The sequence below is a fragment of the Podarcis pityusensis genome, assembly GCF_964106645.2.
Source record: "Podarcis pityusensis genome assembly, chromosome: 9".
Taxonomy (NCBI): Eukaryota; Metazoa; Chordata; class Lepidosauria; order Squamata; family Lacertidae; genus Podarcis; species Podarcis pityusensis.
The window spans coordinates 9,154,066-9,168,700 of NC_138034.1; the positions used below are offsets into that span (position 1 = coordinate 9,154,066).

A 14,635-nucleotide genomic window follows, 5' to 3' on the forward strand; every position below is an offset into this window, starting at 1 on the left:
TTTTTTTTATTTTGTTTCAATAATCTGATGACAGCATTGCATGCAATTTCAAGTTCCGAATGGTTTTCATCGGCAGCTGGAGGCAACTAGAGCATAATTTACTGTCATAAGATCCAACATAAGACCAAAGAAAATGGTAGCTGGAGAATACCTGAGCCGACAAAAAAAGTGCCAGCTCAGAAACTACACACCTGATCTAATAACCTCATTAGGCTGCACATCTCATCTCAGAACACTAAACAAGAGTGTTTCCCCTTTATTTGGATTAAATTGCAGTTCTCATCCATCCAGTCCTTCAGAGCTGGCAAGACAAATGGTTCAGTTTTTCCACGGAATCCAAGGGAAGCAGTTCACTCACAATTATACCTATGCGAACCTGATATAAATTGCTGTCAAACTGTAGCATCACACGAGACTGAGGTGGTAAACCTGTGTCTGTGATACACTACTTCAAGCTGCAGCTGTTAGCTCACATGACTACCTCTCCACACGAAAATGTCCTCATACACAGGAAATTGGGATTTCAGGTAGTCTAGAATCATTCTCCCTGTAGCACTACCTTCCCAAATGCAGGAGGTATTTTTTAACACACATTTTTTATTTTTTATTTTAAGCAAATACAAAGACAAAAACCATTAAACACTTATCCAGCAGTACAGATAACGATGTTTGTTTTATCCATTGTCTCTAGACATATGGCAGAAATATCCGTTATGTGAGCCAACTATAGTCTGAAGTGGCACAACCCGGACAGTGAGTTTGCACCTAACTGTGTACTACTTTCGGTACCATAAAAATAATTAAAAACATTATTATTATTATTATTATTATTACCCTGAGTACTACAGTTTCACTGTTCAGTTCAGCATGAATTCTGCAATGAAAGATAGGTGGCAACACATTGATGATTAGAAGCAAAAACTTGTGCCAAGTTCAAGGTTAACGTCAAGAAGATTTCTCATGGAAGTTGAAGAAATAAAGCAGACCAAGCAATGGATTCCTGGCTGGGTAGCTAGACCAGTAATCAGTTTTATTCTGGCCCACCTCTGCACTATATAAGGAGATAAGGATATGCAAGGGCAACCAGGGCAGGACTTCAGGGCTCCCCAGCCCAGCCTCCAAATAGCCACCCAGAAAGTGGCAGATGATGGGGAGAATGTAAACAGGCACTGTATTGGCAGCATCAGAGGTGAGAACTCAGAATGAATGAATTTATTTGCGTCAGCCATCGGCCATAGCAACAAAACAACAATACGATATACAAAGAATAGAAATAAAAAGTCAATCATATAAAATACATTTTAGGGTTTTGAATCAATAGGCAAATAGTGGATCTTATTCTGATTGCCCCAGCTAAAAACCGTGCAACCTTTGATCTGCCATCTTGATCTGCCAAGAGAAAGGACACTGGGGCAGTGACTGGGTGACCCGGAATGCACAATAAAAGAGGGGTGATAATCTCATTCCTCAAGTCTTTATAAAGAGGGCAAGCCAGAAGGGCATGTGCCACCGATTCAGTACTGCAGGGACATAAGCATTTTTCGTGTGGAATCTGTTGGAATCATCCCTCAAGTACAGCCGAGGGCAGTACATTCAATCTTGCGAGAGTAAAAGCGCACCTATATTTTAGAATTGCTAGGTTATGCAGATAGGGAGCCAGAGAGTCAAAATGGGAAGGTGGAAAATAGTCATACCATGGGCAAAATATCCTTATTTCGGCCAAGTTGTTCTGAAGCTCGATATCATTTAGGCGCTAACAAATTAGACTGTTTGCTTTACTCTAACACAAAGTAAGTAGCTGTTGTGGTGATAAACTAGAAGAGTGAAGTTTTTGATAGACAATTTTAGTCCAGGCGCTCTTCTGACAATCTTGCAGAAGTCAAAGTATTCTTACATGGATAGTGGCATCATGGCACTACCCATAATGCAACAGTGCTTTTTTGCCAAAGGAGCTTCCCCATTAGTGAAACTAGGCCATGACGTACTGTATTTTTCTGTCTATAGGACGCCCCCATGTATAAGATAATCATGTATTTTGGGGGACTCCGATTTAAGAAAATGGGAGGAGATGTATTCATGTAATAAGACGCCCCCCCCCCCTAATTTTTGACATTATTTTTTAGAGGGGGAAACCTAGTCTTATACACGGAAAAATACGGTATTATGCGAGGTCTCCTGTATTCCATCTCCAAAACCACACATACAGACATTCACACGTGCTTCCTATGCTCTTTGTGTAGAATTTAGGCCTGCCATTTCCCTACCTGCTGATGAATGGAAAATGCTGGCAAACTCTAGAGGCAGTGGCATCTGACACAAAATGAAACAGGCAGGAGCGAATCCTAGTATGTACGGTACTGTACCACATTATAAAAAAGCCATTGGGCACAACCCAGAATATTACTAAAGGTATGTCAAGATACTTGTTGTATAAACTGAAGTTTTTCTCTGAACAGCCGCGGGTTAAACATGCCACGTGGCAGATTGTGTAATGCACCCAATCATTTGCCAGTGGTGGGGATGGTTCAAAAGATATTAAAAACAAAACAAAAAACCATTGTCAACACAGTTCTTTTGGTTACATCAATTCTTTCCCCAGGGAATGTGACCACTGCCTCTTTAACTAATACTGTCAATAAAAGAAAATACCTGTGGAACTTGAGCGCTTCAGGACAATCAGTTGTATCACCGAACAACAGTTTCTGCACATTTTCGTAAAAACGCCACGTTTCCTTCGGGGATGGTGGAAGTCTTCAGTCCTCCACTTGGTCTCAGAGGCCAAAAATGCCATCCTAAACAATAACTTTAGGTGTTTTAACTTTTACTGGATAGAAGGAATCTTCAGATTTCTCAAAGTGCATCTTCAGCTACAAAGGCTGAATCATTTAAACAGGTCCCTTTTTTAATTCACACCCTTTGGACTCAAAGTTCATACTTTACATGATAATCATTTAGCCCATCCTTTATACAGGAATCCAATCACACTGCGTATTTATAGAGAACCCAAATCATATTTTCATCCCATTTACATCTCAGGATTATAAACAAATCTTGATTCCTTACCTTGATCGGTTGTTTAGGCAAATGAAATTGTAATTAAGTCTTATTATCCTTTCTATTTTAGAGATTTCCCTTCTCTGAGATTTCTGTTCTAAAAGAGTGTTGCACCCTTCTAGCTGGTTACTGGAAGACAGCTGTTGTGCCTGTGAGGAAATGAATAATACCACTAAGAATGCCTTAATTCCACTGTCACTCAAATGCAGAAAAGCGGTTTAAATTACTTGTAACATAGTGATTTCTCTCTTTCTTATGCTTTACTGCTTCGGTAGTGTACTAGGGGAAAAGATTACGAGTACCTAAAAGGTCAGGTGTGAAAATCTAGTGTGAACTCTCCTATCTGATGCCTAAATCATATTTTATCTTTTGCCAAGGTCAGAGTGGCTATATTCTATTGCATGACACTCCTCCCCAGTACCAGGCAGGAGATACAGCTGCTCTCCAGCAGTTCATCGACTTATTTCACTGTGGCCAGATGCAGAATTGTTTTAACAGTGTGGGGGTTTTTTAGAAAGAGACGTCAAAAACTGAGCACATATTTTTTCGGCTTATTTTGATATTCAGTAACTAGCAACTAATTAAGGTTCTGAGTTGGTTCCCTGAGGCTCAGACCCCGGAACTCAGGAGGTGAAGCCTTGGAGCTAAGGGACAGTGACTCATAGGTCAGGCGAGTCCAACCCAGTGGCCAAGCTACTAGCAATAACAGAAAATAGCTGTGCTGAAATCTTCGTCTGTTCCCTTGAGGCCCCAAGAAGGCAGCTAAGAATCAGAAACTTAGTCAAAACTAGGCATCATTGTGCCTAGTTAAGAAGGATAGATGGCACCTGTTTGCCCAGCCCAAAGATGCATCAGCAAAAGACATCAGTGCAGCCTCTACAGTCCACCTCTTTCCCCTAGGGCTGGGTGTACATCAGTATGCGGATGATACCCAGCTCTACCTCTCTTTTAATTCAGAACCAGTGAAGGCAGTGAATGTCCAGTGTGAGTGTCTGGAGGCGTTTGGAGGATGGATGGTGGCTAACAGACTGAGGTTGAATCCTGACAAGACAGAAGCACTGTTTTGGGGGGACAGGGGGTGGGTGGGTGTGGAGGACTTTCTGGTCCTGGGATGGGGGAATTGTGCCCCTGACGGACCGGGTATGCAGCCTGGGAGTCATTTTGGACTCACAGCTGTCCATGGAGGCGCAGGTCAATTCTGTTTCCAGGGCAGCTGTTTATCAACTCCATCTGGTACGCAGGCTGAGACCCTATCTGCCCGCGGACTGTCTCGCCAGAGTGGTGTATGCTCTGGTTATCTCTCGCTTGGACTACTGCAATGCGCTCTATGTGGGGCTACCTTTGAAGGTGACCTGGAAAGTGCAACTAATCCAGAATGTGGCAGCTAGACTGGTGACTGGGAGCGGCTGCTGAGACCACATAACACCGGTCTTGAAAGACCTACATTGGCTCCCAGTACGTATCTGAGCACAATTCAAAGTGTTGGTGCTGACCTTTAAAGCCCTAAACGGCCTTGGTCCAGTATAACTGAAGGAGTGTCTCCACCTCCATTGTTCTGCCCGGACACTGAGGTCCAGCTCCGAGGGCCTTCTGGCGGTTCCCTCGCTGCGAGAAGCCAAGTTACAGGGAACCAGGCAGAGGGACTTCTTGGTAGTGGCACCCGCCCTGTGGAACGCCCTCCCACCAGTTGTCAAAGAGAAAAATAACTACCAAACTTTAGAAGACATGTAAAGGCAGCCCTGTTTAGGGAAGCTTTTAATGTTTAATAGGTTATTGTATTTTAGTGTTTTGTTGGAAGCCGCCCAGAGTGGAGACCACATAACACCGGTTCTCATTAGCTCCCAGTACATTTCTGAGCACGATTCAAAGTGTTGCTGCTGATCTTTAAAGCCGTAAATGGCCTTGGCCCAGTATACCTGAAGAAACATCTCCACTCCCATCATTCAGCCTGGACACTGAGGTCCAGCTCCAAGGGCCTTCTGGTGGTTCCAGTGTGGAGCACTCCCTGAGAGCCAGTGTGGTGTAGTGGTTAAGAGCGGTAGACTCCTAATCTGGGGAACCGGGTTCGCGTCTCCGCTCCTCCACATGCAGCTGCTGGGTGACCTTGGGCCAGTCACACTTCTTTGAAGTCTCTCAGCCCCACTCACCCCACAGAGTGTTTGTTGTGGGGGAGGAAGGTAAAGGAGAATGTTAGCTGCTTTGAGACTCCTTAAAGGGAGTGAAAGGCGGGATAGCAAATCCAAACTCTTCTTCTTCTTCTGGTCCTGAATGGGGTAACTGTGCTCCTGAAGGACCAGGTACGCAGCCTGGGAGTCATTTTGGACTCACAGCTGTCCATGGAGGCACAGGTCAATTCTGTGTCCAGGGCAGCTGTTTATCAGCTCCATCTGGTACGCAGGCTGAGACCCTACCTGCCTGCAGGCTATCTGACTTTTAGAAGACACCTGAAGTCAGCCCTGTTTTGGGGAAGTTTTTAATGTTTGATCATTTATCATGTTTTTAGTATTCTGTTGGGAGCTGCCCAGAGTGGCTAGGGAAACCCAGCCAGATGGGCGGGCGTACAAATAATAAATTATTATTATTATTATTATTATTATTATTATTATTATTATTATTATTATTTCCCTACAGGCACAAGTATCAAGTGTTGTACAGCAGCTGTGCATATTATGAAGCTATGAAATCACACCACCATAGATGCATTCATTGTTCTCAAAGTGCAACAGCCCATTCTGTTGTAAATTCCAGAGTAAAGTTGCTTATACAGCCAACTTTCACTCCCCTTTGCTGATTGAAAGTGCAAGGTGTCCTTCTGAAGTTATTTATGGTCCTTAACATTGTAATATAGGGTTGCCATATTTCAAAAAGTGAAAATCTGGACACAAAAGTCGTTGAGTTTAGCTTTTTTGTTGTTGTGGAGCTTTTCTTAAGGGGGAGGGGGTTGGGGGTTGTTGAGCTTTGTGCCCAGATGCTTCAGTTATTTCTGCCAGGACACTGTTTCCGACAGCCATATTCCGGCTATGTCCAGCAATGCTATGTAAGATCTTGCCATTCCTCCTTTGCAACAGGCTTTCTTACCACCAAACGATCAACCTCTTCCTCTCTTCCCCACCCAAGTCATCAGAGTACCTAAGTCACTGGCATCCCGTGGACTTTTATGATGTCAGCATGCCCAGCTGTGACATCAGAGCAGCTCATCCATTCACGGTCAGGTCAGGCAACATGTTTGTTGATAAAGCATTGTTCCTAAAGCTTATGACGGCACTGTTTTCAGAAAAAAAAACACAAATCCAATTTGTTTAGGAAGATAGTGTGATCATAGCCCACATTTCCATGTTCACTATTATGCCTTTCACACACACACACACACACACACACACACACGTGTGTGTGTGTGTGTGTGTGTGTGTGTCTCACTGATAGCTTTAGGCAGCTCATCTCTGTCACATGAAGATTTATTGCCAAATCTAGACAAACAGCAGATCATGAGATAAAATCTGCTGCTGAATTATTTCGCTCCAGAGTGCATTCAGAAGAACTGCAATGTTTGGGTCCATCCCCCCCCAATATCATAAAAATAGTAATAATCTGACACAGGGAAAAATAGAATGTCAAGCAGATAGGCTAGAACACCTCCTGACATGCTTTATTTATTATTATTTCCAGGGGGTTGAGATACACACACACACACACACACACACACACACACACACACACAATTTCAATCATGTGATCTGTAACCTGCAATCTGAAATAGGACAACCCAGAAACAATTTCAATGCATTTGCTAGTCTTTCTATAGACAGGGCTTTAGCAATTGCAAAGGTAATTTTTGGGAGAGAGGAAATCTTTCTGATTTTGTCACCACAACTATTAGGACAATAGTTCTTGTGAGGCAGTTATTTTTGCACATGATTTCCAGCAGATTTGTTTTCCAGTAGAAAGTTACTGGGTAATCCTGTGTCGCAGGATATGAAATCAAGACTCAAAGCATATGACGCCAAACCTTCCCAAGGATCATTTGTTCCTGCATTAAAAGATCAGATTGTTGAGTTTGCTGAATAATTGAAGCCATATTTAATGGAATAATCAGCAGTTTTAAAAAAGTTCCAATTCCCTATCATTCTTTTCATTACTTTGGGCAATATACTGGATCCACTTAGCCAAGTGCTTTTCAAAACACAGCTGGTGTTCAGCAATCCACAGCTTATGTTTTTGAAGTTATTGCTGAGAAAGTAATCACAAATACTACCAAAAAATGACAATAATGGCACTTTGGGTGCTCAAGTCTAGTGTCCTGCAGACTGATGAGCAGCTAAGAGCGTTCTGCTACAACCCCTTAAAAGCTTCCAGAGTATCAGTGATATTAACAGAATGTGGCCTTGAAAGGACACCAAACATTTGTAATAAAGATGCAAATGCCTTTTTCAGAAAGCAGCCTTTTGCAACAATTATTGAAAAAGACAATGGGCAGTACAATTCTATCTGGGTTCACTCAGAAGTAAGCCCTGCTGTGATCGAAATAGGACTTACTCCCTGGGAAGTTTGCATAGGATTGCAGCCCTATCAAGATATACCACTTCAGAATGATTTTCTTAAGGTACATTGCATTTATTTATTTTTAAGTTTCATAAATTTTCTCTCATCTCAAAACTGCAATCCGGCATGTGGCTTCTCATGTTTTCCTGCATTCCTTTTTTTATCCCTGTGTTCAGTCCATGAATTTCAGAAAGCAAGCCATCATTCTTTTTTAAAAAGTATCTTTTTATATATTCTTAATAAATGATTCAAAAAATGAAAATAAAATAAACTAACATATACTGATACAAAAAGAAAAAAAATACATATACCTCCTATACTACAAACACAAACCCCACATATCCACCACTACTCAACTTCCTGTTGTTCAAATTTGAATATTGTCATTGCATTCCTTGGATAATGCATCTCTTATAACCCTTTCTAAATATTGTTCCCCTTTATACTTTACATACGTAATCCACGCATATCAACATACACTTTTCAGAGCAGTGTTTTTCCATATATTCCTCGAAACATTGCCATTCTAATCTTAAATTTTGATTTGTCTGAAGCCTTGTGGCTGCTGTTAACCTTGCCAGCCATCATTCTATTGCAGCAAAACCATCAATAAACTGGCTTTTGCGAACCAGTTTAATGCATGAAGTGGTCTTCTGAGTCAGTATAGTAATGGTAAAGGTAAAGGAACCCCTGACCATTAGGTCCAGTCATGACCGACTCTGGGGTTGCAGCACTCATCTCGCTTTATTGGCCGAGGGAGCCGGCGTACAGCTTCCGGGTCATGTGGCCAGCATGACTAAGCCGCTTCTGGCGAACCAGAGCAGCACATGGAAATGCTGTTTACCTTCCCGCCGGAGTGGTACCTATTTATCTACTTGCACTTTGACGTGCTTTCGAACTGCTAGGTTGGCAGGAGCTGGGACTGAGCAACGGAAGCTCACCCTGTGGCGGGGATTCGAACCGCCGACTTTCTGATTGGCAAGTCCTAGGCCTGTGGTTTAACCCACAGCGCCACCCGCGTCCCACTCAATACAGTACATGTGGATTAAAGAAAAAGGCAAGTAGCAGCAGCTTGGGCTTCACTGACTGACTGGCTTGGTGAAAGCATTGTGTGTTACACCATCTCTACAACCCAAGAGATTTGGTGTACTCATGCTGCCCAGCACCCAGGTTGGTTGGCATCTTTCTGACTCAGGAGACAATAGAGGAGTGCAACTTTGGAGGTGAAGTCAAACCATTGAAGGTTACCGCTGTGGCTGTAGAGACCAATACAGGAGAGACATGTTTTGTTGCAGCTGGGGCAGATGAAGGCTTCTGGTTGTGCTGTTGTTTTTTGTTGGAAGCCACCCAGATAAATAATAATAAATTATTATGAATTATTATTATCATTACAGTGGTACCTTGGGTTACATACGCTTCAGGTTACAGACTCCGCTAACCCAGAAATAGTGCTTCAGCTTAAGAATTTGCTTCAGGATGAGAACAGAAATCGTGCTCCGGAGGCGCAGTGACAGCGGGAGGCCCCATTAGCTAAAGTGGTGCTTCAGGTTAAGAACAGTTTCAGGTTAAGTACGGACCTCCGGAACGAATTAAGTACTTAACCCGAGGTACCACTGTATTATTATTATTATTATTATTATTATTATTATTATTATTAAACATCATCCACCATGGCATTTCTCCTTTCTGCCCTCCTCCTCAGTGGCAATTCTTCCTCTAGTCACTGCTGTGGATACATGACCTGTATGTCTCCAGGTCCAGCAGTCGTCTGCAAGAGATTCCCACAAAGCAGGGTTGATGTTGCTTGCCTTCATATCATGTCTGCAGACACCTTTGTAATCCTGGGTTGGTCTGTTAATGGGCCTAGTCCAGGGGTAGGCAACCTAAGGCCCGGGGGCCGGATGCGGCCCAAACGCCTTCTAAATCCGGCCCGCGGACAGTCCAGGAATCAGCGTGTTTTTACAAGAGGAGAATGTGTCCTTTTATTTAAAATGCATCTCTGGGTTAGTTGTGGGGCATAGGAATTCGTTCATTTTTTTTTTTTTTCAAAATATAGTCCGGCCCACCACATGGTCTGAGGGACGGTGGACCGGCCCACAGCTGAAAAAGGTTGTTGACCCCTGTGGCCTAGTGTCTCAAGCCTCACAGACACTGGAGGAGGAAGAGGTGTGCAGGGGGAGTGCACCGCCCCCAGCAGCACGATCCCGGTGGGGTGTTTTTAAGAAAACCCTCCAAAATAACAGTAACTTCAGTCTAAAACACAAAATTAATAATTATGTAAGAAAAATTCTCTGATTTAATAGGCTCCCTTTCTATGCTAAGTTTTCTTCAAATACAATTCTATCTCATTCTGGATTCTGATTTACAGGGGATTAAATCAGATGCAAACTTGGAGGAGAGCTGACGAATAATTAGGGTTTTCCACCTTGCCGTTTTCATCTGAAGAAAAGTGACTGGACAACAGCTTGGTCAATATCTCTGGTGGATGATGTTCATAATAAAACAAATGTGAACAAAATGGCAAAACACCCTGAAACTTCCTAGCTATCTAAACAAGTTATTACTGATTCAACATATGAAACCTTCAGATACTAGCAACCTTGGTTGATCCCGATTACTGCAAATGTGATCATTTTTAAGAATACGACTAATGCAACATACATACACCGATTCCAATCTACTGGGTGGACAGTGGGGGAACTCATTTTTATTCTGCAACCGGCCTTCATCTTGAGCATGAGAAAATGTTTGAAGTAAGAACATCTACCCAAGCCACAGCTCTCAAAATACCAGCTCTGTGTGCCTCCCCACCTTTGCTGAGGTACCAGCTGGAAGTGTATTGCACTGCAGAAGGGACTTTTCTTGTGAATAAATGTTTTCATTGTACACCAGCAATAGAAAGAGCGCTACTAACATATGTCAGGTGTTTGTTTATGAATTCCTACAGAAGGCTCATCAACCCACACAGTAAGCACACAAATGACATGAGGCCATTTTCTTTACCTCTGTCGTGCTAAATCGCCCTAGGCGATCGAGCTAATGACATAATTAAGGGCTCATCCAGACATCCTTTTCGCACTGTGCTTTCCAGGCACAGGTATGCGCTTTAAAGCTCTGTGTCATACCAGGATTTTTATTTTTTTCTCCCGTTGATTTCCCTAGGAAAATCCATGTTTTACTGCTAAGGTAAAGGTAAAGGGACCCCTGACCATTAGGTCCAGCCGTAACCGACTCTGGGGTTGTGGCACTCATCTTGCTTTATTGGCTGAGGGAGCCGGCATACAGCTTCCGGGTCATGTGGCCAGCATGACTAAGCCGCTTTTGGCAAATCAGAGCAGTGCATGGAAACGCCGTTTACCTTCCCGCCGGAGCGGTACCTCTTTATCTATTTGCACTTTGACATGCTTTCGAACTGCTAGGTTGGCAGGAGCAGGGACTGAGCAATGGGAGCTCACCCCGTCACGGGGATTCGAACCGCCAACCTTCTGATCGGCAAGTCCTAGGCTCTGTGGTTTAACCCACAGCGCCACCCACATCCCTGTTTACTGCTGTATCAGAGCAAACAGCAATCTGCAGAAAACCTTATTGCAATCTGCTCTTATTTAGTGGCAAAATGCAGGTTTTCCTGGGGAGAGCTCCAGGCCTAAACAACAAAAACCACCACCAACCAACTAACCTCTGACAAGTAGTTTTAAAGCCTGAACCTGTACCTAAAGGCTGACACTATTTGGTTAGAATTCTGCCTTATTTAAAGTTTCCTGAATCTAAAAAGCAGAGACATCACCTTGCCAACAAAGGTCCGTATAATTAAAGCTATGGTTTTCCCAGTAGTGATATATGGAACTGAGAGCTGGACCATAAAGAAGGCTGATTGCCGAAGAATTGATGCTTTTGAATTATGGTGCTGGAGGAGACTCTTGAGAGTCCCATGGACTGCAAGAAGATCAAACCTCTCCATTCTGAAGGAAATCAGCCCTGAGTGCTCACTGGAAGGACAGATCCTGAAGCTGAGGCTCCAATACTTTGGCCACCTCATGAGAAGAGAAGCCTCCCTGGAAAAGACCCTGATGTTGGGAAAGGAGAAAGGGACAACAGAGGACGAGATGGTTGGACAGTGTTCTCGAAGCTACGAATATGAGTTTGACCAAACTGCGGGAGGCAGTGGAAGACAGGAGTGCCTGGCGTGCTCTGGTCCATGGGGTCACGAAGAGTCGGACACGACTAAACGACTAAACAACAACGAAAAGGATAGTCCTTTGTTCCAACTCTGTATACCTGCACTAAAAGAGAACTTTATGTTTCTTAATATTAATTGCTGACAACTAGCGCATAAAAATCAAAGGGGACTTTATTGTGGCCATTGATTCATTTCACTCTCATTCCACTGTTTTACTTTAAAAGTTGTACATTAAACAACACAGATTCAATTCCTGTAACCTTTTTGAACTGGCAAAGCAATTATCTAGCAACTGCAAGCTTCAATCACGCTTCCCCAGCTCAAGATAAAGAGCCAACAGTCATTTCAAAGCTGCCATCTCCCCCCCAAAAAACAGCTATGTCTCTTATTGCGGTTTTCTTATTTTGTAATGTGGTGTTGTTGCTTTTAAACAGTTTTCTGACTGGTTTGGAGCCAGTCAGGGCCTCTTTGGTGAGTAAAGTGCTATTCTTCTCCATCAGAGGAAGATTTAGAGTTTGCCACTGTTCAGATGAACTGACAAGCTGTGGACAGCTGACAATGGAAATGGATTAAACACCTGAGTAGGAGAGAGGAAGCAAGGTTAGTGTTATCATGATTTAGTGTTGGGTCCAAACATGGCCTGATGATATAGTGAATTTTTGAAAGAAGAGAAGAAGAAGAAGAGTTTGGATTTGATATCCCGCTTTATCACTACCCGAAGGAGTCTCAAAGCAGCTAACAATCTCCTTCCCCTTCCTCCCCCACAACAAACACTCTGTGAGGTGAGTGGGGCTGAGAGACTTCAGAGAAGTGTGACAAGCCCAAGGTCACCCAGCAGCTGCATGTGGACGAGCGGAGACGCGAACCCAGTTCACCGGATTACAAGTCTACGGCTTTTAACCACTACACCACAATGGCTCTCCAGTGTTAGCTTCCTGAAGCCAGAATTGTGGGTATCTGACCTTGCAGATCTGAACCGTGCTGCTATATATTATGTTTCTTCATTTCTGAATTACTTTCTATGAAGCATCTCAAAGGGATTTCACTACAGTGGTACCTCGGGTTACATAGGCTTCAGGTTACATACGCTTCAGGTTACAGACTCCGCTAACCCAGAAATAGTGATTCAGCTTAAGAACTTTGCTTCAGGATGAGAACAGAAATCGTGCGGCAGCAGCGGGAGGCCCCATTAGCTAAAGTGGTCTTCAGGTTAAGAACAGTTTCAGGTTAAGTACGGACCTCCGGAACAAATTAAGTACTTAACCTGAGGTACCACTCTATACCATAAAACAATTGCATAAATAAGTCTATTTTAAATCCAATACAGATACCAACTGATAGACAGATATAACCACTAAGCATGTAACTCAGAATAGACTAGTTCTGGACCACATGCATTTAACAAACTTCAACTTTGTCCTCCTCACCCAGTATTATGGCAGATCTAGCTAAGGACTGCAAGAATTTAAAATGTTAGTCTCTGGCCCAATGCTTTTTCAATTCTTGGGTCAGCAAGAATGGCTGACCTGATTTTGCTCAACCCACTACAGTTAATCAGGGAGAAGCTAGGCTTGCAAAATGTCCTCTGATGAGTGCAAGCTTCATAAATGCTATAGGGGAAAAAATGAGAAAAGATCAGATGATTTCCATTTAAATGTGTCTGTCTCAGCTGGATCAGTCAAGAGATATTTGATTACTGGCAGTTGGAAACAGAAGAGTCATGGCAAGCTTTTAGATTAGAGTAATTACAATGGTTAATTACAAAGGTCAGCATTTCAATAGACTAAATGGTAGTTTTTATGTCTGCACCATTTCAGAAATGTTCACACTCACTGTCACTAAGACCAAAGATATCTTCTTGTATAATACAAATACAACTCATATCTAAGGAAATAATTCACACCAGTTCGAAAGAACAACAGTGTGGGACACATGAGAAAGAAAGATTCCTTCTTTTTCATATGAGAATTGTGCAGAATCCACTTGGGAAATAAAACAAATACCTCACCCTGATCAGAGACCCACAAATACAGTCACCAGTTTTATTCAGATTTTATATAATTTTATTCAGGTACGTGTGTTTCTTTTAATGCATGTTAAAACTGGTACGAAATTTTAAAAGGGATTGCTGTGATTTGCCAGGGAAACTCAGAATTTTAAGTCTGTATACAGTTGACATAGTTATTATTTAGGTCTGCATCTGTTTTGTGTATATTGAATTGTCTTACTGTTACATGCAGTTCCTCTGGTTAAAACTCTTGCTTTGCGCCCAATAATTTGATGCAAATTTGATACAAGGAGGTCTAACAACATGTGCCAGGAGATAAAAACACAGGGCAAGCAACAAAGAGAGCAGGAATCACTGCCTTTCTCCCAATTTACAAAGGACCTCACTTTTGCTGGGGTTCAGAGGCAGTCAGGACCTGTGACAAAATCAGGGGAGAAGTCTGTGCTCATCCACATTCATCTTACAGTGCGCCCTTAAGTCCCCCCCATGACAAAAGTGGGTTTCATTCTGACTAAACTAGATGTGTGGTCACCCCAACAGCAAGTGGCTACTGTGCTTTTCTGTACAACTAAGTTATAAAGGAAATATTCAGCTCAGGTCTCAAGGAGCAGTCCAGGTTCGTGATGGTTGTAAGTCTCTTAAAGGCATCAGTTTCCAGCAAGAAAACTATTAATTTAAGACATAAGGTTTACAGGGCAGATTGCTTTGATAATAATAATAATAATAATAATAATAATAATAATAATAATTTATACCTCGCCCTCCCCAGCCAGAGGTGGGCTCAGGGCGGCTAACACCAATAAAATTACAGTAAAAACATAATGGGGGGGGGACCCAATTTAAAATGCAATTTAAAA

General features: G+C 42.7%; 1 protein-coding gene across 4 annotated transcripts in view; it reads right to left on the reverse strand.

The window, feature by feature from the left end:
• KCNIP4 (potassium voltage-gated channel interacting protein 4) overlaps positions 1 to 14,635 on the reverse strand; it is a 411,322-nt gene that overhangs the window by 358,202 nt on the left and 38,485 nt on the right. Inside the window, exons 1-2 of one of the 4 annotated variants that reach the window (XM_081020174.1) lie at positions 3,064 to 3,159; positions 2,650 to 2,792 (exon numbers count right to left, since the gene is read on the reverse strand). The exons of the other annotated variants lie outside the window; for them this stretch is intronic. Coding sequence (XP_080876300.1) covers positions 2,650 to 2,791 — 142 coding nt within the window. The 5' untranslated portion in view covers position 2,792; positions 3,064 to 3,159. Of the gene's footprint in view, positions 1 to 2,649; positions 2,793 to 3,063; positions 3,160 to 14,635 lie in introns of those variants that run through there. 4 annotated transcript variants of the gene reach the window in all.